Raw genomic sequence first — 22,850 nt, 5'->3', positions numbered from 1 at the left:
ACCTCCAATTCAAATTCATTCTTCCTGATATTCCCTATATTCTCTAAAATCTCATAGTACCTACCACCTATTATATTATTAGGTTGGCTAAAAAGTTTGTTCAAGGTTTTCCCATAAGATGTTATGGAAAAACCTGGATGAAGTTTTTGGCCAACCCAATACTTTTACTAGGAAACATGATGTCAAAATACTATAGACTATGCCCAATCATTTGGCCTTAGGATACTCTGCCTAATGTTTGGGCAACAGAATAAGAATTAAAATCACATCACAAAAGCTTTTTATGTCACAACTCCACACAAACATATAATAATGAAAATCATGTTTTGTTTGTTTTGTTTTTCCGTAAGAACCAGGAGTTTAGAAAATTAGTTTTATAGAATAACATATTGAAAATAATTTTATGTAAGTAAATTCTAATGAATTACAATTTAATACAATTTTGAGCAATTTCATACTTAACTTCTCACTATGTCTTATTTCAGGTATAATTAGTTGAAATTACATAAGACATTTCCAACAAGCCTATAAGACACCTTCAGCATTTGGAGTTTAAGCATATCTACATACATTCAAAAACAAGATTATTTTTTATATATGCCTTAAAAGAATTAAAATCCTTATACTGAAACTATAAGAAAATATTCTAAAATTTTATAAAATATTAAAACATGAGTATCTCTGAGACTTTCTATTTAATAATAACTCATTGCCTGGTTAAATGAGTAGTTAACAATGACCTATGATAACTATAGAACATTAGCCTGTTTATTGGTTACTGTCTGCAATCAATATCATCTTTTGTTCAACTTAATCAATGTTGTTTAAATTGATTAGCTGCATTGAAATGCTGCCAAACACCAGAAATCAGTACCAAGGGACTAGAAGTAAATTTATTACTGTTTTGTTTTGTTCATAGTAATATAATGCTAATATTTGTTTTTTAAGATCAAGAAAAATAGTTTGAGGCAATCCCTATGGTGATTACACTTTTGAAGTGAATAAACAATAATCAGTATGCCCTGCAGGCAGCCCAGAAATCAGTTTTCAGCAACCCCTCCCTTTTTTTTAATGAAAGCCTCCCTCTTTTAAGCTAAATAAAGACATTTTACACATAGAAAAGTAGGTTCAGGTAACAAAAAATTTCTTGTAAATTTCTGCAAACACTTTAGTCTGGGACTAAATCAACATTATGTTATAAATAAAAACCAATTTTCTTAAAAAAAAAGTAAATTATATATTAGAGTAATAATAGTTTCAGTCTTTACCAGTTGCTAGGCTCTATAAATATGTTAACTCATAATAATAAAATTTAATATTAACAGCTAAAACTTAACTGTGTACATACTATTGCCCAGTATATGCTAAGTGCTTTATGTGAGTTATTTAATCCTCACAGTAAGGCTCTGAGGTTAAGCAATTACTGCAGGAAAAAAAAAAAAGTGGAGCAGAGATTTGAATCTAGACCTGACTCCTAGTATTTCTTAACTGGTAAATTCTGTAGAGGTGTCTAGAGAACCTCCAAGTCCACATTAAACTTATGGGTCTTTTTTAAGGATTAGAAATAGAAATACACATAAGACAATTATGTGAAATAAAATTTAAACCATACTTTCATATAGATCTTTAAAGTGGTAAGTTTAAGTAAGGTTCAGCGTAGCACCTTTCCAGTGTAGAAGTCTTGGGATACCATTTAGCGACTCTGTTGAAACACATATTGTTGGAGAAATGAAAATGTCCTTCAAATGTCTTATACTGAATCAAAATCGGATTTGTGTCTAGTTTGAAATTTGTCCTAGGTTCGCTGCGTGCTAAATTGTAAGGATGTAGAGAAATCTTTTATCTAAATATGATTAATTTCTTAATTTCTTTTATTGCCCCTGTACTTTCTTCATTTAGAAAGAGGTTTTCCCCAGCGTGTCTGGAATTGTCTATAAACATGGTATAGGCATAAATGACTGATTAAAAAGTTAAAAAGCTGGAAAAGAAACATTTTTTTTCCAACTGCACATTCCCTAGTTGCTATCAGTAGACCGTTTTGAATTTTGAAGTGATTAACAGGCAATGTGCTAACTATCCACAGAGAGTAATGGGGCTGTAAGCAGTTATCCTAGAAGAGAGACACGTAAACCCAGACAGCAAAGCATGGGGGAAAGAACAAAGACTTTGGAGTCATAAATCTGAACGTAAATGTCAGCAACCCCACCAACTCATAGTGCAAATGTGAGAATGTTAATCAGCTATTCTGTGTGTTTGTTGTCTTACCTTTAAATTAGAATATACAGGAAAGGCTCAATAAATATGAGCTCCTAATTCACCTCACTGTTTTAATAAGCAAATACTGACCTTACTGTGTAATATCACTAAGTCTAAATAAAAGAAAATATATTACTAGGAGACTCAATATGTGCTGCAACATTTGACTCAATAGAAAAAGCTTGATAAAAGATACAAATTTCACCCATAAGCTTCACCTGCATTATAGTGTTTTGGATCTGTAAGTTACTAAACAAATAATAATCATAACATAAATAATAATCATAACAGTTTAGAAGAACAATATTTTAACAATCCTAATCTTAGAAACAATCGGGAAGAAAATAGGGGATGTGAAAAGTAGTTGGACAGGTTGTATTCCCAACTCCAATTAATTTATGGTGTAACCTTTATCAAGTCATGTATCCTTGCTAAACCTTGGTTTCCTCTCTTGCAAAATGAAGAGATTTAATTTATCTTTAAAGCCCTTTCCCAGTGCTAAGGCAGTAACATCATATAAGTGTGCTTGGCATTTCATCAGTATTCAATAAACATTTGTTGAAGAAATGAATAATTTTCAAATTTAGCATGTATCTTCAAATATCTGGGAAACAAAAAGAAAATATTTTTAAATTGGAACAAAAAGATTGTTAATTTGAAGGCAATTCTTTTATGTCCTTTTATTGGAAGAACATTTGGTTTTCTGTGATCTGAGATCAGGCAAAAATAGAATAAAAAGCCAAACAGTTTTGATTATGGATGTTGGATGTAAATAAAAGAGATGTACTTTCAAGTGGAGTCAAGATTTTGCAAGCAAAGCTTGAAGATATCCTAAGATGTTAGAGGAACTGTGATCCACATTCCCATTGATTTCAACAATTACTTTTTGGTTTAAGAGTATGGGTTTTTACTTAGAAGGAATAAAGCAGAAAGCTGTTATTTTGCAAGTGAACTTTTTACACTTTTTGAAAATTTATAAATGACATAGATAAAGCAGTACTAATTCATGATTCTCCCATTATCGTAGTTCATGTCTATGTATTGAATACCTGAACAACATGCAGAGATTAAACCACTTAAAATCAGAAAAGAAGCCTGAGGTTAATGTTTATTAAACAAAGAAGAAATGTGATTATGGTACATTAAGTGAAATATAAATTTAAAATGGGTGTAAGTGAATATTCACAGAATCCAAATCTTGAGTCAAATGTGTAAAAAGAAAGTAACATTAGAAATGCACATTGGAAGAATAAACACATTGTGGTAATTCAGGTATCAGAAATAAAAACCCTGCCAGAACTTGTAATTCTAACTTTCCTAGGGGGATTCATATTATCCTTTGTTTCCTCCCATCAATCTCCAACCGATGCCTGAAAAATGTCAGAACAATGGGAATCCTTGACTTCCATCCACAAGATCTAACAAAGGTCTTAATTCACCAATACATTGCTTCAGGGAATATACAGCAAGCATCACAATGTATCAAACATTTGGGCACCATAAATGTGGCACAAACATTTGACACATTAGTATGTGTCAAGCATATAGACACTAGGAGCACAGCGGTGAACCAAGCAGGCAGAGTTCAGGCTCTGCCTGGCTACCATCCAGAGAAAAGAAGACAATAAAAAAGGAACTACCAATGCACAGCTGTTATTGTGGAGAAGAGAAAGGTATGGTAAGAACTCTAAGAGGAGGAACTAGACCCATGGGGCAGGGAGAAGCTGCAGGCGTGAGTGTGAAGTCTGGAAAGTGTTCCTGGAGGCTGTGTCTTCTAAGATGAGAGTTAACAGATGGGTAAGTAAATGCAGGAAAGGGTGCAGGGAATGTAGCTGATAGGTGGAGAAAGATGTGAGGCTCTACAGAAAAATAAATATTCTAGGATGACAGAAGAACAGAGAGTGAAGAGCAAACATTGTGATTGCATGTAGAAGGCAAGGGAGAGAAATGTCAAGCTTCACTTCCCTCACTGTATAGTAAAGAGGATATTGGATTGGACAGATGAGGGAACCACAGAGATGGAACATGGAAGAAGACAGGTTGCAGGAGGAAGGGGGTGAAGCATCCTTTAGGTTTTGTGCACTGGACCTTGATGTCCCTGTGAGACAGCCAAATACAAACTGGATGTAATCTGGAACTCTTAAGAGATGTCTGGATTGGCTGGAGACATATTTTTTAAATGGTTAAAATAGGTAGGGTAAACAAACCATTTAAGAAAATGCTATTGCCTAGGGAGAAAGAAAAAAATCACTAGAAACAGATTAGGATTTAGTTGAAGAAACTCATCATAGTAGAGATTTGACTGCATACCTTGTGTGGATGTGCATTCGTATGTGTGGGGGGCTCAGATTTTGGAGGATATTTATTAACTAGTCCCAATAATAGTTAAATAAGTATTTATATAAATTCTGTCTACTATATATATATTCAAAATATCTTACAAAAAGCTTTAAAGTAAGATCATTATTAAACTTCATCACAAATCATGACAAATCTGTAAGACTCAGGCATGAGTTAATCACCACAAAATCCAGCTCCTGCAACAAGCTGTTTTTAAATTAAAAAAAAATTTATATTAATAAAATCTCCACCACACTCATGAATTTTGAGTTAGTTATTAGAAATATCATCAATGAAAACTTTATTCTTATACAGTATGAGCTAATTTTTCTCACTTATCAAGATAAGTAAATGACTTAGGGCCTCTTTGCTCAGAAATATTTCTTAAACTACTTTCTGGTTTCTTTTTCCCCACCTCTATAGTTTTACTGAGATGATGCTACTAAATACTGATGAGATAACATTTATTTGGAGGTCATCGAGTAGTATTTAAGGGCCTGACTGCTAGGTGACTAACTTTTGGGACGAGCACAGCATTTATTTATTGCCAAAATGTTAAAAATGAATGAGTATATGACAATTATAAAGAAATGTGAGTTTCCTTTTTCTTCCTAATTAAGTTGAATTTATTTTGGGATAGAGAATTTCAGTTATGGTTGGATTGTAAGCAAGAGAGAATACAAAGACTATCATAACACCTGGGCTTGAGGACACCGAGAAAAAGTAAATGAAAGGAGCAAGGCTGTGTTTGTGTCATTCTTGACGTGGGAAGCAACATGTGCTCATAGCTCCCACAATGCCTGACATAGACCATTCCACAAATTAGCAATGAGTTCTGCTTCTTTCTTCTTTGTCTTTACCATTCTTGAGCTTAGACTCTGAATTTTACTAAAGATTTTTCTTTAACATATTCTCTTCATCATTAATTTTGTTATTGTTGTTAGCTTCCATATTTCTGAATTTAGTTTCCAGGTTAAAAAAAAAACGTTTCAGAGTGCTAAATGAACTTATTTACTGGGGTTTGGATAGCAAAAGATGATCTCTTTGCTTCTGTATTTTAAAAGTCTTGGGTATTGAGCTGCACGATTATACTCCAATAAAGATGTATAAAAAAAAATAGGGTCTTCCCTGATGGCACAGTGGTTAAGAACCTGCCTGCCAAGGCAAGGGACATGGATTCAATCCTTGGTCTGGGAAGATCCCACATGCCATGGAGCAACTAAGCCCGTGCGCCACAACTACTGAGCCTACACTCTAGAGCCCAAGAGCCACAACTATTGGGCCCATGTGCCACAACTACTGAAGCTGGTGCACCTAGAGCCTGTGCTCTACAACAAGAGAAGCCACTGCAATGAGAAGCCTGAGCACTGCAATGAAGAGTAGCCCCCACTCACAGAAAGCCTGTGTAGCAAGAAAGACCCAACACAGCCCATAAATAAATAAAGAGATAAGTAAATAAATAAATAAATGAATGAATAAATAAATAAATAAATAGAAAAAATAAATAAAAGTCTTGGGTAGTCAAGTGCTAGTGAAATAATGTTTAGCAATTAACACTTAGAAACGCAGATTCATCTACAGTGGGTGTTTTTTAGATTACATTTGAGAAAAAATCATATTATCTAATGAAAATCATTAATATTAGTTAAGTGTTTTATGGAAAACTGTTCATGGAACAGTACCAGAAAATCATTAAATCCAAGTGCAAGTATACAAAAAGTAGAATATTACTGATCATTCACATTAGACTTGAGGAAACCAATCTTCTTAATTGACAAGCTGAATGAATGAATGAGTGAATGAATGAAGTGAAAAAATGTTTTATATTACAATTAAAGCAATAAATAACCATAAATTTCATATTTGCTTTAAGTAACTATGTATAATTGTGTTCAAATGTTTCATTTCCTTAATTATAAAGTTATTTTAGTGGGTTTTCTATATTACACAAATGATAGCATCCTGGATGGCAAAAAGAAGACAATTTATTATTCAAACTTTTCTTCAGAGTATTAAATAAATCATAATGGAAATTGAGAGTTGTCAAAACTTCGACCTATACATCAAGACCTTATCCATATTCAAATATAACACTAATGTATTTGAATATATGCCAATTTCACAGATTCAAATAAAAATAATTACAGCCTTATTGATGGTCAAAATATTGCTGATAGCAAATTCATGAAATATATATTATGCCAACTATGCAAAAACGTTTAATCATTGCCTAACCCCTTCTTAAACCTCCGATTTATATGAAGGAATATATTGCCTACAATTTTCTTAGTTTGAGTTCTAAGCACCTTGAGAATTCTGTGGCTATCAGATAATTTATGTATCACATCTACCTGGAGACTTATGTGCATTCTTAGACCACAATGGACATCAGCTAAGTTAGTGCCCTGAGTAGTCCCCAAAGGCACAAACCAGGGCTGATTATTTACTTTGGCCTTATTGAGTTTATTGTCCCTGATAAAAAGGACTGGCTTTGCTATTATTAGTAATTTGTTTACATACGTGTGCAATTCTTTAGAGATGCAACAGAAATCTTTTGATTTTAATAACATTATATGCACACCCATATATAATTTTGCTGAAATCCATAACGCTCTAAAAAAATGAAGTCTTTTCTACATCTACAGTTGCATTAATCTTGTATATCTAAGAACGTCTCATAATAACATAAGGTTCAAACTTTAGGATTTAAAAAATAATTATGGTCTCAGGTAAAATCAATAAGCAAAAAGTATTCTCCAGGAATGTTTCCAGTTTCTGATTTTTATTTATTGCATATATGATACTTTATGAAATTACATTTCCTTTGCACTAAACCAAGAATGATACTTTTGGAACTGATTAAGTAACACGATTAATGTCAAACAATATCCCCAAAATGATTGAGCTTAAAATGCAAAATAAAAGCAATTGAGAGGATTATAGCAGTCAGTCATTTTAGGTTCCCCTTTGAAGAATCATCTTCATTTAGTGTTCTTTTTACTCCTTAGTATTCATGTTGTTAGACTGAGTTTATTGTCTAGAAGAGATGTTAGAGTATAAATGCTACCTTCAGATTTTGTTCTTTCCTAATAGTGTGATCTCGGCAATATACATATGCTCTTCTGAGTGTTTAATAAAACTCCCTTTAGTATTCTATGTAGGATTTTGCTCAGCAAGTTTATGTTATTAAAATGTATATAATGGCATGCAGAACATTCAGAAAATCCACATAGGACCAGTCTTATTTATTGTTAGCTTTCAACTGGCTATTTTGCATGTACCTTGTATTAACTGTCACAAAAACAAGAAAATTTCAAATTTTAAGAACTACCTAGTTGATTAACTCATGATTTTATTGATATACAACAGAACTTACAAAACCCTTCGTGTATTAGATTGGGCTTCAAGCATTCAATGAAACACATTTACTGTGTTCAAGATTAAATCATACATTGTTTAAAATTAATTATTCCTTTTTAATTGCATTGTATAAACAGAAATGACCCGTTAATTTAAAGAAAATCTATCAGCACAAAATGAATTCACTCATATAAACAAGCAAGATGAACTTGACCTTGTTTGAACTTGTTTTGATGTGGCCCAGATGGTAGGCTACATGCTTGAATAGCAGGCTAAAGCGGAGGAAAAACTCATAGAGCAAGATTTAGATTTATAGCCTTTTGCAAATTCCTACCTTGTATTGTCCTTTCGGCATCTGTTCTGCCGCCACTGCGGTCAGCTTCTATCTCTGGGGTCAGAGAGTCTAAAAGCACAGAAAGGTAAGAGTGACACACATTTCATTTGATTCCCATTGTCCTTTGAAAAAAAAGCAACCTGTTACTTTGGTGCTGAATTAAAATTACATAAATCTTTGTCAACTTTTAAAGGTTCAACAAAGACTATAACCACAAGAATTATCAGAAGATTTGAATGGATAAATAATGCAAAATTGTTCATAAAATGAGATGGGGGTTGAGAACTTCTCAGATTAATATTTTATTATGTTTCAGTACAAACAGATTTGGTTAAATAGAGAAGCAATGTCAAGTCTCAGATACTGAAGTAACAAAACTGTGGAAGCACCTATGAAATAAAACATTTCCCCCAACATGTGACTTTTCTTCCCACCATGCTTTCAAGCAGAGCTTAATGAATCACTAGCCATAGAAATATACAACACCGCAAACACATGTCTAAATTACTTTTTGAGTATTCAAAATGAAAGTCAGTTAGCCATGCATAAAGATGCATCCTCTTACCATTTAAGACCCTGAGACTATCTGTTGAAGCTGCCTGTTTTAGTGTTTGTTCGGCTTGCTCACGCCGTTTTGTCTCAAATTCAAGAGCTTCCTGTAATTTTCTCTTTGCCTTCTTCTCCTTCTTTAGCCTCTTTTGAACTATGGCTAGAAAAGAGTATATGTACATTATTATTTTTTTGAATTTTTGCAATGATCACATTTCCATAAATGGTCTCTGTTTTATATAATATTCTTTCTTTTTTTTCCTTGCTGGACTGCATCTGTCTATGCAGAGGAAATTTAAAAACAACAACAACAATAATCCACTTTTACCTAAAATAAATCTCAGTAAAATGTTCAAGGAGGCCAACTTTTAATTAGCCTTGAACTATTACAAGAATGCCTCTAATTGTCATATTGTGGAGATAGATTTAATGGGAAACTAATTTTAATAAATATTTATATTCACTAATAAAGGAAGCCTGATTAAATATATTTTGTGGCTTAGTCTCTGCCCTTGAATCAGAATAATGCAAATTAGTCTGAATGGTGCAAACCTTTATGACTCCTATCTCTTTATGAAGCATCAATTTTGAGTAGTAAATGGAGCATTTCCCCTATAAATACTTTATAAAATTGTTGCACCAGCAAAGTTTTCAATAATTCTTTCCTGAAATTTTTGAAAATACAATAAATATTATTGTATATGAAGAGCTAAATACTCTTAATTACTGTTAACATATATAAGCAGATTTTGGGGGGTGGGTGAAGCTATTGCAATTTGCTTAGCGATATTAATAATTTCTTCATAGCAAATGTGTATGCACTGTAACATATTTCAAGCAAGTTATACTTTTACTCTGCAGGAACTGGATGAGTATAAAACTTCACAGCTACTTATATAAAAAAGTAGCTTATAATACAAAAAGTTAACTATGATGAATTTGTCTCCTACTGGACAATTTAAATATTTGTATATAATATGTAATCAATAAACAATAATAAATGTTCACAAAATATGTGTTAACTGTACTTTCATACATACAATAATTGATCACTGTTTTAACTTTTACACTATATACAAAGTAAGCAATCAACAGATGGAAATCATACAAGTGCTTTCTTCGAAATAATTTTTTCTTGGATAGTTGATAAACATTGTGGATATGAATGTGACAGAACCAGTATGAGAAAATCCTTCTGGTAGAGTCAGTCATAAGAAGGAATCATTCCAAGTTTACTACATAATTACTTACTACAGATTAAAGAACAACATTTTTTATTTAACACAGTATTTAGTCAAAATATAAAATAAGGTAATAAGGGTTCATGGAAGAGTTTTACTTTCAATTTCTAATTTCCACAAATCCCATTTTTATAATCATTAGTAATATTAAGATGGCAGACCATTACCTTGTCGAGTTTACTGTTGCTAGTATCATATATTAACAGAAACTGTTTTTTATCAAAATGTACACTGAGTACAGTCATAAGAAAAAACTGGTTTCAAATAAATACTAATTTCCTTTAATAGTGCAAAAATCACATGCTTATCTTAACAAAATTACTTGCCTACTCTTTCTTTTTCCAAAGATGTTTGTTCATAAGTCTCTTTGAAGAGAAGCAGTAATTTCTGAATTCCTTATTTGGATTTTGTACTCCCATAGCACTGAAGGTTCTATACCCAGTGCCTTGCCGTTGACCACTCATTGTTTCCTCCTATGTGACTGAAGCAAATGGGATTGCCATGTTCTCCCTCAGGGCAATCCGCTGCTTCAGTAGACACAGTCATAATATTGATAGATAATTATTGATAGTTATTACCTTAATTTGTTCTTCATAATTAATTAAATGGGAGGTCCATGGTGTGATCTGTGAAACATTTTGCCCTATACCTCTAGTGGTTAATGGAATAAAACAGAGTGTAAATCTTCCAACAGTTGTGAACCAACAAAATTCTGAAAGTCTCTCAAGTAACCAAGAGGTTACTTTAGGAATTCAAGGGTCTGCTTTCAAGTCTTGTAAAAAAAAAAAAAAAACACTTCTCCAGGTGAGAAGAAATTCAAGACATGGCTATCTCATGGAAGATGGTTCCACAGAATGAACTCTTTGACCAAATTCATTATTTACTTACAATATACCCCACTATCAGTGTTTATCTTTTCTTTGATTACTCTAGTATCTAAATCTATATGAAATCACATTATTTAGAACTGTGCTGTACACTTGGGGTGACAGCTTCCCAAATCAGCCTCAACCCAGGAACCCACTAGCTGTTGCTTCACAGTAACTAATGAAAAACCTGTAAGTCCTGCCAGTTTTGAAAGCAAAACAGAAAGAGTCACTTTTAAATGACCATGTCAAACATATCAAAGGAGAAAGCGTGGAGTATTTAAAATGGGTACTTATTACATGAGAGAAAAGGAGCTCCCCCTTCTAGAATACTGAGGAGAATCTTAGGGTCGAGACAAAGGAGAAGTTTGCTCTAAAGAAAACACTCTTCGATCTCATACATAAAATAAGCACACAAATGTGAATGACCTTCAAAATTATCTATACATGCCCTGTAAAGTGTGTAAAAAGCAGTTCATAGATAGATAATATCATTATTTTTACCCAATAAAAATTCACATCAGTTTCTACTCTAATGTGTATTTGACCTTGTTGGATGAAAATGAGGCATTCAGAAAGAAAATTATACAAACACTCAACTTTGGTCATTTGTTCAGTTATTCATCAGTTTTCCATCTTGGTTGATAAATATCTTACTAAATCCGCTTCGCTTGAATAATCAGTATTTTCTATTTTAGCTTTATGACTTTAACTCAAGTTTTTCAAAGGGCAATTGTGAATGAATATAACGTTTTTCTTCATGGCTGTCATCTTACCGGAGCTCCTTCTTCTCTTAAAATTTTGAATTTGTTAAATGCTATAAGCAATAAAAATGATGTCATTAATGATACAATGGATATATTTCAATCCCTGGAGGTGTGAACAGAAGAGAAACCAGGTACTTTGGAAATTAAGAAATACAGTAAGCCCGGGATTTAAATCCTGCTCTCAATTTTAGCTACAAGTAAAAACAAAAAAGTTGCAGTCTCATAGTAAATCACAAAACATAGCATTGTTACGTGGAATATTTGACCTAAAATATTAGACTTATTTGGAAGTTTGAAAATACCTCTGTTCTTTTGTTCCATCGCCAACTGCTTCTCAAGTGTTTCCCTTAGTTCTCTTTCCCTTAAAAAATCCATCTTCAGTTCTGTTTTTTCAAGTTGAACCTGTTTTTCTTGAGCTCTGGCATTATCTATGGCAACTTTCAAGAGCCCCTGTACAAAGAAGGTATTCAGAATTGTAACATTTTGATACGAAACACAATTTATTCATTACTTTAAAGTATTTTAAAGGAGAACACCCCCCTTATTAAATTCTTTCACTCCTGTTGTGCAGTCACTCTGTACTCACTAGGACAAATACTACAACTGAAGCAAAAAAATTCTAAATTTAAACAATTTTCGGAAGAGCAATATTTTTGACATGTAGGTTCAATTGCTTCTAATTAGAATATCTAGATTTAAAACTATATGAGGACAGCACATAAGCGAGTCTAAAAAATAAATACTGTGAAGAAAATGAGACTGGAGCTGTTCCACATGTAATTAGCCCACACAGTTTATGTCACCCCACGTGATGTTGGCAGTACCCACCTGTCTCTCAGGGCTCATTCTCTACCACACACTACTGAGATTATATGTGACACCAGTGGCCTTTCATTTCTCAAGGCATCGATTTGTTTCTGCACCAGAGACTTCGCTCTTTCGGTTCCCCTCCTGAATGCTTTTTCTCCCAAGTTTTGTATGGTTCATTCCTTCATTCATTTCACCTTTGTTCAGTCACCATTCAAGAAAGACCTCCTCTTCTGGAATAACCCTCCAAACTCACCTTCTTATTCCCTGCTTAAAATTCTTCGTAGCATTTATTATGTAATATTTTCCTACATTCATTTATTTAGTGCTTTATGTTACACCCTCTCCACTGAAATGTAAACTCTGTGAAGCAGGAACATTATCTCTCATTGGGTGTTATGTTCCCAGAGAGTGCCTATCACAGAACAGATTTTTAAAATTTGATGAATGGAAATGATAATACTGGTATATTTTTCTTGAGATACATAATATATGTAAGGGATCCAAAACTTAGTGGCTTAAGAGTGCATCATTTTTAAAAAGTCACTCAAAATGACTATAACAGAGGATAACTTTTAAGGAACTATTTGACAGGATATATAATAATTCGAGAGCATATGGTAAAAGCAAACTATATTTATTTATATTACAGATTATAAAATCATATGTATGTAATTTGTATGCTATTTGAATAAATTAGCAGTATTCTGAGGTTTTTGAAAATGAGATTATAAGTGTATGAAAAACATATACAAAGCATTCTGCGTGTGTTCTCCCCTAAGATGCTTTAGAAAATTATTGGTAAAATTATTAGTAAAAATTAGAGCTAAAATTTCCATCCTGATTAATTAGCAATACAAAATGCCGTTTTGAAGATGTTTTGCTTTGGTGTGTGAATATCAGGGGCTGAATTCTTCAACTGAAATTAGAAATGAAATGGAAGGTAGTACCATTTGTAGATATATGCTAGAATGTGACCCCTTTGCAAGAGATAACATAAGCAGTTGGAGTCAGGAATTTCAACTCTAGCTTAACTTGTTAGTGCAGTAGGGATGTACCTGTAGCTCAGCCCACCAATGTAGCATTGTCACAAGCAATTTTTAGTCTCTTTTCGAGCACATATAAATTATTTCATAGTTGTTCTATCCGATCCTGAATTTTCTGGACTAATTCTTGTGATATGAAACAAGCTGGAGAATTTCTATGTGGCAGTTCACCCCTCCCTATTCTTTTGTTTTTAACGATAAAACATCGCTACTAAGGAAACTGCCATCTTAACTCAATTCAGCAACATTCCTGTGTATGTTTCTTCTTCATCAGGAACAAACAATTAGTAACAAATGAAAGAGATCATTACATCAAGTGCCCTTTTAGATCACCCCAATTAAAACTTTAGTTTAGCTGTATTTTAATTCTAAGATACCAAATTCTAATTTTCTGCTCTGATTGCTCTTGTTGACTTATCTTTGAAAGATGTACTCTCTGTGCAATGTCTAGAGATTATTTAGCAAGATGCCAATGTTGGCACCACTTAATGTGTTGATTGGTTGTATTATCAGTAGCTGTTTAAAATAAATTACTATTAAACTATTATTGTCCTTGGCTGACAAAACACAATATTTTGGTGTTCTTTAAATATGAAACAATCATTATGAATAAACATGTTGGATAATGTTAAGCTGCGACTCTAATTTGTGTAATTTTATATTAATATTTGTTGTAAAGTATGAAGTTGCTAAGAACATTTATGTTTACTGTTTCCTTTTGTTACAGTTGCTGCTAATGTTGCTAATGGTAATACATTACCTATTCCTGCTGATTATGTCTGAAAAATATTAGCTTTTAGGATATAATACCCTCTAGGGACTACTTATAAACTGTATAAAATTGTTTCATTTTTAGACTTTAAATCAGTGCACATCAGTAGGAGTCCAGTGTGAACAAAAATCTGCACTAGAGCCAAACTGATGCATATGCAAAAAATATGTTATTGCCTTTGACAGCTCTGCTGCAAAAAATACAGAAAACAGATTAAATTTCAATGCAGCAGGGGGCTGGGAAAAGCAATAGCAAGTAGTGTTCACAACATCTACAAATCACTGGGACACCACTTCAACCATCAATGAGAATAATACTTTGAGATTTGTGTAACTTCTGTAAATTTTCCAGGTAGATAATATGCAAAAGGTCACACTAAATGCTGGGTCTCATGTGGTCATGCAGTATCAAGCAAAATTCTATGATGGCAATATGATTTACAGTAAAAGACACAACTCACCACGTGAATTTGTTTCCAAGGGGAGGTCAATTCTCATGATGCTGAAGTTGGACCGTGACAATTCTAAAGAAATGCACTTTAAGCTAACTCTACAGCACAGCAGTTATTAAAGATAATGGTTGTTTGACCTCAATTTCTTTTCTGTACGTAGGCATAATGGTTGTCATAATACACAAATATTTTTGTTTTCTAAAGTGATCTACCATGTAAATTAAATTATTTCTATCATTTTTCAGAGAATGAATCTATAATGTATATATATGTATACATATATTTTTTAAGGACACATTAATCTAGCAATATTTCAACTATTTCTATAGCCTAGGAAGTACAAATACCTGCTTACGTAGGCAGACTTTAAATGAAAGAAACATTTCTTAATTTTCTAGTTAGATCCTAGAGGAAGAAAAGCTTACTTGGTCCATGTTTGTATTTTGTACAAATTTATTTCAGCATCAGATGACACGTAAGGTGCCATGAGTGTCATTGAAACTCACGTGACAAAATTTGTGCTTAATAATACGCTGCTTCTAATGAGAGTAAATAACCTAATTGGAGGAGTTTTTAGCCATCACCTCTTCTAACTAAAACCTTTTAAAGATGAGAAAACCAAGGTTCAGAAGGAGCAGGTGACTTGTCCAAGATCCCAAACTAGTAAGGTGACTAAGCCTGGATCAGAACTCCCTAGCTTAATTAACCTTTTTTTCCCTTTTGTTTTTTTTTATCCCAGGATGAGAAGGAAGAGTGTGCCTTGAAACTAGGAACTTTTATAGACAGAAAAATATGATAGAACAGTATCATACCATGTATTAGTATCAGCTAATGTATTAGTATAAACTGATACATTTTCACAGCTCTTGTGGCAAAAGATACAACTGCACTTGGTTTAATGTTATGGTTACTATTCTCCAAATTGGTTAACGATGAACTCTCCATCAAAAGCACTTCTAGGTATCCTACATGGGGTACTGGTATTTATAGATCCTACAATGGGTGGAATTTCCTAAATGATAAGAACAACAGGTGAAATGCGTCTTCTGTTATTCATACCAAGCCCCTTGCAACTACAGTTTCTATTAATAAGTTGACTTTTGAAAAGCCATTAAAGAATGGGTAACACTCATAGAGCTTCTTGATTCATAAATGTGTGGAGGTACCGGGTGGATGGCATGTGCAGATGGCATGGAAGCTCTTTGCCTCTTCCCACATACCATGCCCTATGCATCTCTGTTATCTGGCTGTTCCTGAGTTATACTGGAAAAGTCACCTGCTCCTTCTCGACCTTGGTTTTATCATCTTTTATAATAAACTGGGTGTCTAGTAAGTAAAATGTTTTCCTAAGTTCTGTGAGCTGCTTTAACAAATTAATTGAGCTCATGGCAGGGGTGGTGAGAACCTCCAATCTGTAGCTGGTTGGTCACAAGCACAGGTTATAACTTGGACTTAAAACTGGCCATGTAAGTGGGGGCAAGGAGCAGTCTTGTGGAACTGAACTCTTAACCTGTGAGATCTGGTGCTATTGCAAGGTAGATAGTGCCACAACTGAGTTAAATTGTAGGGCACCCAGCTGGGGTTGCAGAATTGCTTAGTGTGGGAAAAACTACCAGATATTTGTCGATCAGAAGTGTCAGAAGTTAAGTAGCGTTGGAGTAGAGTAGAGGTGACTCACAGGAGTATTTTTTCTCTGTAAGGACACGTTAAGATTATTCAGTAAATATGAGTTTTTACTATTGATGTTATTATTGTTATTGTATACAATATAAATTAGTAAATACTATATAGAGTCCAGATTTTTAAGAGATTAATGCTACTCTCTTCATTATAGTAAACTGTGTTTAAGATACTGGCTATATTTTACTGTTTTTTTTTAATATACAATCTCTTCACAAGCTGGTAATGAGAACAAAGGGGAGAAGATACATTATTTAATTAAAGATAAAAAGATACAATGTAAAACCAATATATCTGATACTAGTCTAGCCATATTTTGAAGCCAATGTCCTATTTTCTTATTTTTTTGAAAAGTTTCCTTCTAATTCTCTTATATAACTCTGTTATAATTAAAAATATGTATTAATACTGCAAATGAAAAATTATTAATTTATTTGAAATGTATAAAATATAACATTACTCATCATGCTGTTGGAATGTAAAGACTGGAATATGTATAATCAGAGTATTTTGGTCAAATTATTTTTCACTGTCTTCCCTTAAATATAGAAGAAGAAATACTTCTTATATACCACAGTTAGATTATGTTTATTTATTAGACCGTAGTGAACCAACCTGGAACTGTCATTCATCTTTTTAACATCCCTTTTAGGTCTTTCTTGTTTGCTTAATACCTGCACATAGACAAACCATGCTGAACCAAACCCCTATCCTATATCCCCTTATGGCATATATCTTTAGAGCTAAGTTCACCCCTAACTAAACTTTATGTTCTCTACTTTATTTTACCTTTCTACTTTTTGCTTATTTACCTATTCTTATTTTAATATTTGTAAGTCATTTAAAATAATTCTTGTAAAGTAGGATAAACAATGTAAATTATTTGTTCTTGGTCCTACGTACAAATATATCCTAGTTATGATTTATAACATGAAAGCTCAGATTAAAAATAGTGGGTAAAATTCTCCTATCAGTTTGTTCAAATGGCAGTCAATGATCAACGGTGTCACATCCAGTAAATTGACGCTAAAATTCTACTTTCCTCACCTAAAATCTCACAGGGAGTTCCCTACAGGCATGTTTGACTAAGCAGGTCATAATGAAATACTACCCACATCAGGAAAAAAATATATAAAATTATATATAAAATACATTTTAAAAAATCCTAAAAAGCAAAATCTAGACTGAATCCTTCTCTCTCACTAAAGTGAAATTGCTGTCCTTTACTGAAGACATATTTATCCTTTATTAATTTTCATTTGTAAAAGACTCAAATTTTAAGAAAGAACAGTATAATTCTAGGAGGTAGCAAAAATCTGGTGCCTAAAGATAAATAATATATATATTTTTCTATACTACATATATTTTTTCTATACTATCGATATATGCAAGATATATATTTTTCTATACTATATATAGTACATATATTTTAAAATATCAGTATACAGTATTTTTCCGCAGGCGCTCTTTTAAAGCACCAAGAAATAACACTTATGAAAATTCAATTTTGATAATGTGTCATAGAAGGGACATCTGTAGTAACCATTATAAATTTTAAAATTGAAAATTATCAAATTATAGCATATCATGAAATTATATTATTTAATTGTAGAACAGTAAATCAAACATTATTTTGAAGAGATTTTTGGTCATTAACTCTATGCAAAAACAGAGTTTATGTACATTAAATTTAAATATAACCCAATATCTTGGGTTTAATTACAACAGCAAATATACATAATAAACCTTTAATTTCAAACATGAAATTGAATGATGTAAAAAATTAAACATTTTCAACTCAATTCTTTTTCATTGTCATTGTGATTAAATATCTTCAAAGGAAATATGGAGCTTTAAACTTACCACACCAAAAGAATGTTACCATTTGAAACAGAAAGCAGAGAACCCCATTATATGTAATTGAAATTGCAGAGGAAATTGAGGTAGACAGAATGTAATTACCCAAATTAGAATTTGGACAGCAAACACATTTATACTGTATGCCCCATAAGCCAGGGTCATGACTGCTCAAACATTCTATACTATTCCTAGGATATTACTGTAACTCAATATATGTGGCAATAATAAAAGAGCTAGCATCTATGACCTTTTGCAAAATAATGTGAAAGCATTACTGAACATAAATCCAGTATGTATGTCCAATGTGTGTGTATATATGTATATATGTGTGTATTGTGTGTTTGTATTACTGTGCATGGAACTCAGTAAGATTTTTAATCTTTATTTTACCTTATGTACACATATTTGCATGCACATATACATGTATATAGGTATTAAATTCAAACACACAAATGTATAAAACCTACATCTATATACATATATATATGTAAGACTGAAATAAACAAGCATAATTTATTTTAAATAAAGTACTCTTATTGTAGGGGTTTTAACTTTATCAGACACAGATTTCTATGATTTGGGACTAGAAATCAATAATTTAGTTTGCCTTGACTATCAACCACTCTTCCTAAAATATATCCTCTCAAGGCTGGTTGGAAGATTAGAAAGTATATTAAATCTAGAGATACCTCCAATAAAAGAAATTACTTGTCTAAAATTTGTACATTTTAAAACTGAAGGTTTTTGGGTTTTTTGTTGTTGTTGTTGTTGTTGTTGTTTTGTTTTTTTGTCTTTAAAGAAATAATTACATTTTGAGGTGATGCAGATAACATTTCCAGTCTGGGTATTACTGGCCAGGGGTGGGTGGATAAACACTCCCAAAATGACAGAATTGACTTAGTGATGTGGTTTTCACACACAATGCAAGTGTCCTTGATGAGCAAGCTGGTCTACACTGGTGAATGTTCACATAGAAATGTTTTCTTTGTTGAAATTGAAATTAAATTACCACTTTCCCAGTTAAAGAGGTTTTAATTAGTGAAAATACAGACACCTAAATGGAGAAATTTAAGTTAAATGCTTAGCTTTTTCTTTGCTTCATATGGGGTTATATACATAAGAAAATAAATTGTTCCCTTACTGCTCAGAGTGTAAATTTTAAAATGTTGAGGGATATTTTCTGAAAGCATTTAATTTGATAAAGGAGAAATTCATTAAAAACTCTACTTTGGAAAACAATAATATGGGCCAAATTTCAAAAAAAAAAAGTTTTATGTTTATTTTAAAATATAATCAATTATTTGGCCTTGATTACATTTAGGCTAGATTGATGATTTATTTCAATTACTGAGATATAAAACCTTAAAGTTGAATACAGTTCTGGAGACTCTAATTACATTGGTATTAAAAATGCCATATTAATAGATGAGAAGATATGTTACATTAAAGGCCTTCTGTTATGTCCTTGGAGGGGTAAATAAAATTAATTACATATCTACAGGGAGAAAGTTTAATATGGTAGGAAATGTGTACTGAAAAATATCACTAAGGATCGAGTGCTAGAGCAAAGATTAAAAAAAAAAATTACCAGCACAGTATCTGTAAACAGATTCTTACTACTAGCTATTCCAAGTGTGGAGAAGTAGATGGCAAAAATCTCCATCTGGGGTCCACATGACTACTTCATGTGTGGGCAAGAAAATTACGCTTTCTTTTATCCCAAACACTCTTATTATTTTGGCTCCATGCTCTATGTTATTGTTAACTGTAAGTATTTTTGATTCATAACGTACTGTACGTAAAATATACATCCTGAAGACTACATAGGAAATCCGTGGAAAGTTTTGTATGGCTTTTTGAAGTCTATTCTTTGAACAAACCCTATTAACTGAAATAAACTTATTTATGAAAGAAGGGATTTTTTGGATTCTTTTACATTAGACATATTTAAATGACTAAACATATCATTTCCTCCCTGAAAGGCCAGCAGTTTAAAAATAACTAAATATTTATTAGAACTGGTGTACTGGCATTTAGTACATCAGACAAACTTAAACAGTTAGATTCCTCCCATTAATTGGAGATAAGGAGAGCATTTAGGCAGAATAATTTTTAAAAAGCCTAGGTCATTTGCATCTAAATTTTTATTAAGGTGTAGTATTTATATTTGAGTATTTCTAACCAATTAGATTTGTGTAGTAAGTTTTAAACTTTAAACCTTAGATTGCTAGAAAAAAGTTCAATACCATGGTTCAATCAATTTCAAGAATGGATTAAGCTGGAATAGTATGAATTTGGGAAAAATCGACAGCTGAGTCTTCCATGTTCCTTTCTCCCAGACTGTAAGAAAGTCCTACCTGTATGTTAGTCAGAAGGGTCTCTATGGAAGACAGACCATCAGGAAACAGAAAAGGAGATGGGAATCCTGGAGGGAGTGGTTGTCCATGCCCAGTTAGAGAAAGTTTGTCAAGGCTGTCTCTCGCGGTTGGTGTGGAAAGTGGGGTCTCATCTGTATGTGATTGAAACAAAAATATAGAACAAGTTACGCTTGTCTGTTTTTATTAGACCTCAGTAATGGCTTCCCTAGTGGTTTCCAGAACATTTATTGCAAATTGGTTCCTGCTATCAGGAGAAAATGCTTTCTGCTGAATTTTCTTTAATGAAAAAGCTGTGGAGATACAACAAGATAACATTAATGAGTAACTTTATAAGCCTTTTAAATGCAGTCTCTAATGAGACTGAGTTTACAGTGCCACAGAATCTTTTTAAAACAAATATTATCTCATATATAGTTGTGATAATATATTCAAGCTGACTTTATGGGCACCTTCCCAATTATCTCATTTTAGTTTGTTCTGTTTGGATTGACAATAGGATATTTCTAGAGCGTCATGAAGGAGAACTGCTTTGTATATTAGTGTTTCTTTCTCAATTAACCCTTCCTATATATTAATGATTTGTTCAAATATATTCTTAAGGAATCTATAAATGAATATACAATTAAAACCTGTAATTCCACAACTAAAAAAAACTGGAATCAAATGATATTCTTTTTTAATTATCATTGAATTGTTCACTATCATGAAAACTAAAGATCTAATTCTTTTGACCTTGAATATCTCTCCCCTCATATTGAAAAACTAGTTTTTTTAAACATGAAAAGGGGGTCTAAAGAAAGGGTAATGAAATACAACTCCCAAAACAACATTTCAGAAATCAAATATAAAACCCTCTGAGATAAATTAGGCTTTACTTTGTTTGCTGAACTTTTTCCAACATTGTAAGCAACTTAGCGTAATGTGCAGATACAAATTTTTTTACTCTCCCGGTGAAAGGTTCTTATTCAGTTCTTTATTATTTAGACATTTTTACATGCATAGATACTTGTTATGGCTTATTTTAGTGTATTATATCACAGAGAAAATTTTACTCAGGACCGGACTCTCCATTTTATAACTATTTTCATATTTCACCCCAGGAGAATTAATCAGAGCAATATATTTGCACAGTCCTGATAGTATCTCTCAATTTTGCAAGTAGCTAAAAACGTCAGCACATTTGCCTTTATGCTTATGATTTGATTCCACTGTTCTCCTGAATCACTTATTTACTTTCCATTACAACACCTAACCACACAATACCTTTTCCAATTACTCCTCTCTGGGGCAGAAATATTCTGGAAGTCAACGCACTTCTCTGTCTCTAACTAATGTCGGGACAAGTTAAATTCATCTGCCTCACCTTTCCATGTTTCTAGTTAATGAACCAAAAGGGAAGACTGCTTGGGGTGGGGAGTGATGGATACAAGGTAACTACACTCCTCTCATACACACTCACTCACTCCTCTGTCCTTTCTCCTTCCACTCCCTCCTCTGTTAACTTACTGACAGATGATCTGAGGCAGCAGGTACTAGAAGAAGAAACAGAGTAAGCAGCCTGAGTAGGGCTCATTGTGGTTTTATTTTTTTTCCTTTTCTTTTTATTTATTTATTTTTATTTTTTTTTTTTTTTATTTTTTGGCACACGGGCTTAGTTGCTCCGTGGCATGTGGAATCTTCCTGGAGCTGGGATCGAACCCGTGACCTCTGCATTGGCAGGCGGATTCTTAACCACTGTGCCACCTAGGAAGCCCTCCTTTTCTTTTTTTTTTAATGGCATTTGTCATCAGGGTTAAAGAAAGCCCATAGTGCGGGGGTAGGGCTACTGCATGGCTAATGTGATCAGGGTGATCTTGGACACCGTTTACCTAGCTGTCATAAATTACTCCTCCAGACCAAGGCTGCTAGTGTTTTCTCATAATAGCTCCAAAAAGGCACTTGTTAAACATCTATGTGCATGTGAAATTGTTTAAGAATAAAGAGCTATATTTTTTGATCCGCATCACCTTAGCTGTCACATACTGAAGAAAATGTGGCTTAATAGATCATGGAGATAATAATTGCTTGTCTCTTGAAGAAAGGCACAGAACCAGATGACCACCTGAGTTTGCTTTCAGTGTTAGAGTCTATGGATCCACAATTC

At 32.9% G+C, this 22,850-nt stretch overlaps 1 protein-coding gene across 2 annotated transcripts in view; it reads right to left on the bottom strand.

Annotated features, from left to right (window-relative positions):
• The window catches only part of DACH1 (dachshund family transcription factor 1), a 400,280-nt gene that overhangs the window by 26,738 nt on the left and 350,692 nt on the right, over positions 1–22,850 (bottom strand). For both annotated transcript variants that reach the window (XM_057707817.1, XM_057707818.1), the window contains 4 exons: positions 20,687–20,838; positions 12,016–12,163; positions 8,856–8,999; positions 8,291–8,359 (listed from right to left, as the gene is read on the bottom strand). In XM_057707817.1, the coding sequence (XP_057563800.1) occupies positions 8,291–8,359; positions 8,856–8,999; positions 12,016–12,163; positions 20,687–20,838 (513 nt within the window). The remainder of the gene's footprint in view (positions 1–8,290; positions 8,360–8,855; positions 9,000–12,015; positions 12,164–20,686; positions 20,839–22,850) is intronic.

The sequence above is a fragment of the Hippopotamus amphibius genome, chromosome 14 (genome assembly GCF_030028045.1).
Source record: "Hippopotamus amphibius kiboko isolate mHipAmp2 chromosome 14, mHipAmp2.hap2, whole genome shotgun sequence".
Taxonomy (NCBI): Eukaryota; Metazoa; Chordata; class Mammalia; order Artiodactyla; family Hippopotamidae; genus Hippopotamus; species Hippopotamus amphibius.
The sequence above is the reverse complement of the archived record's forward strand: the minus strand, read 5'-3'. Positions and strand labels throughout refer to the sequence as shown.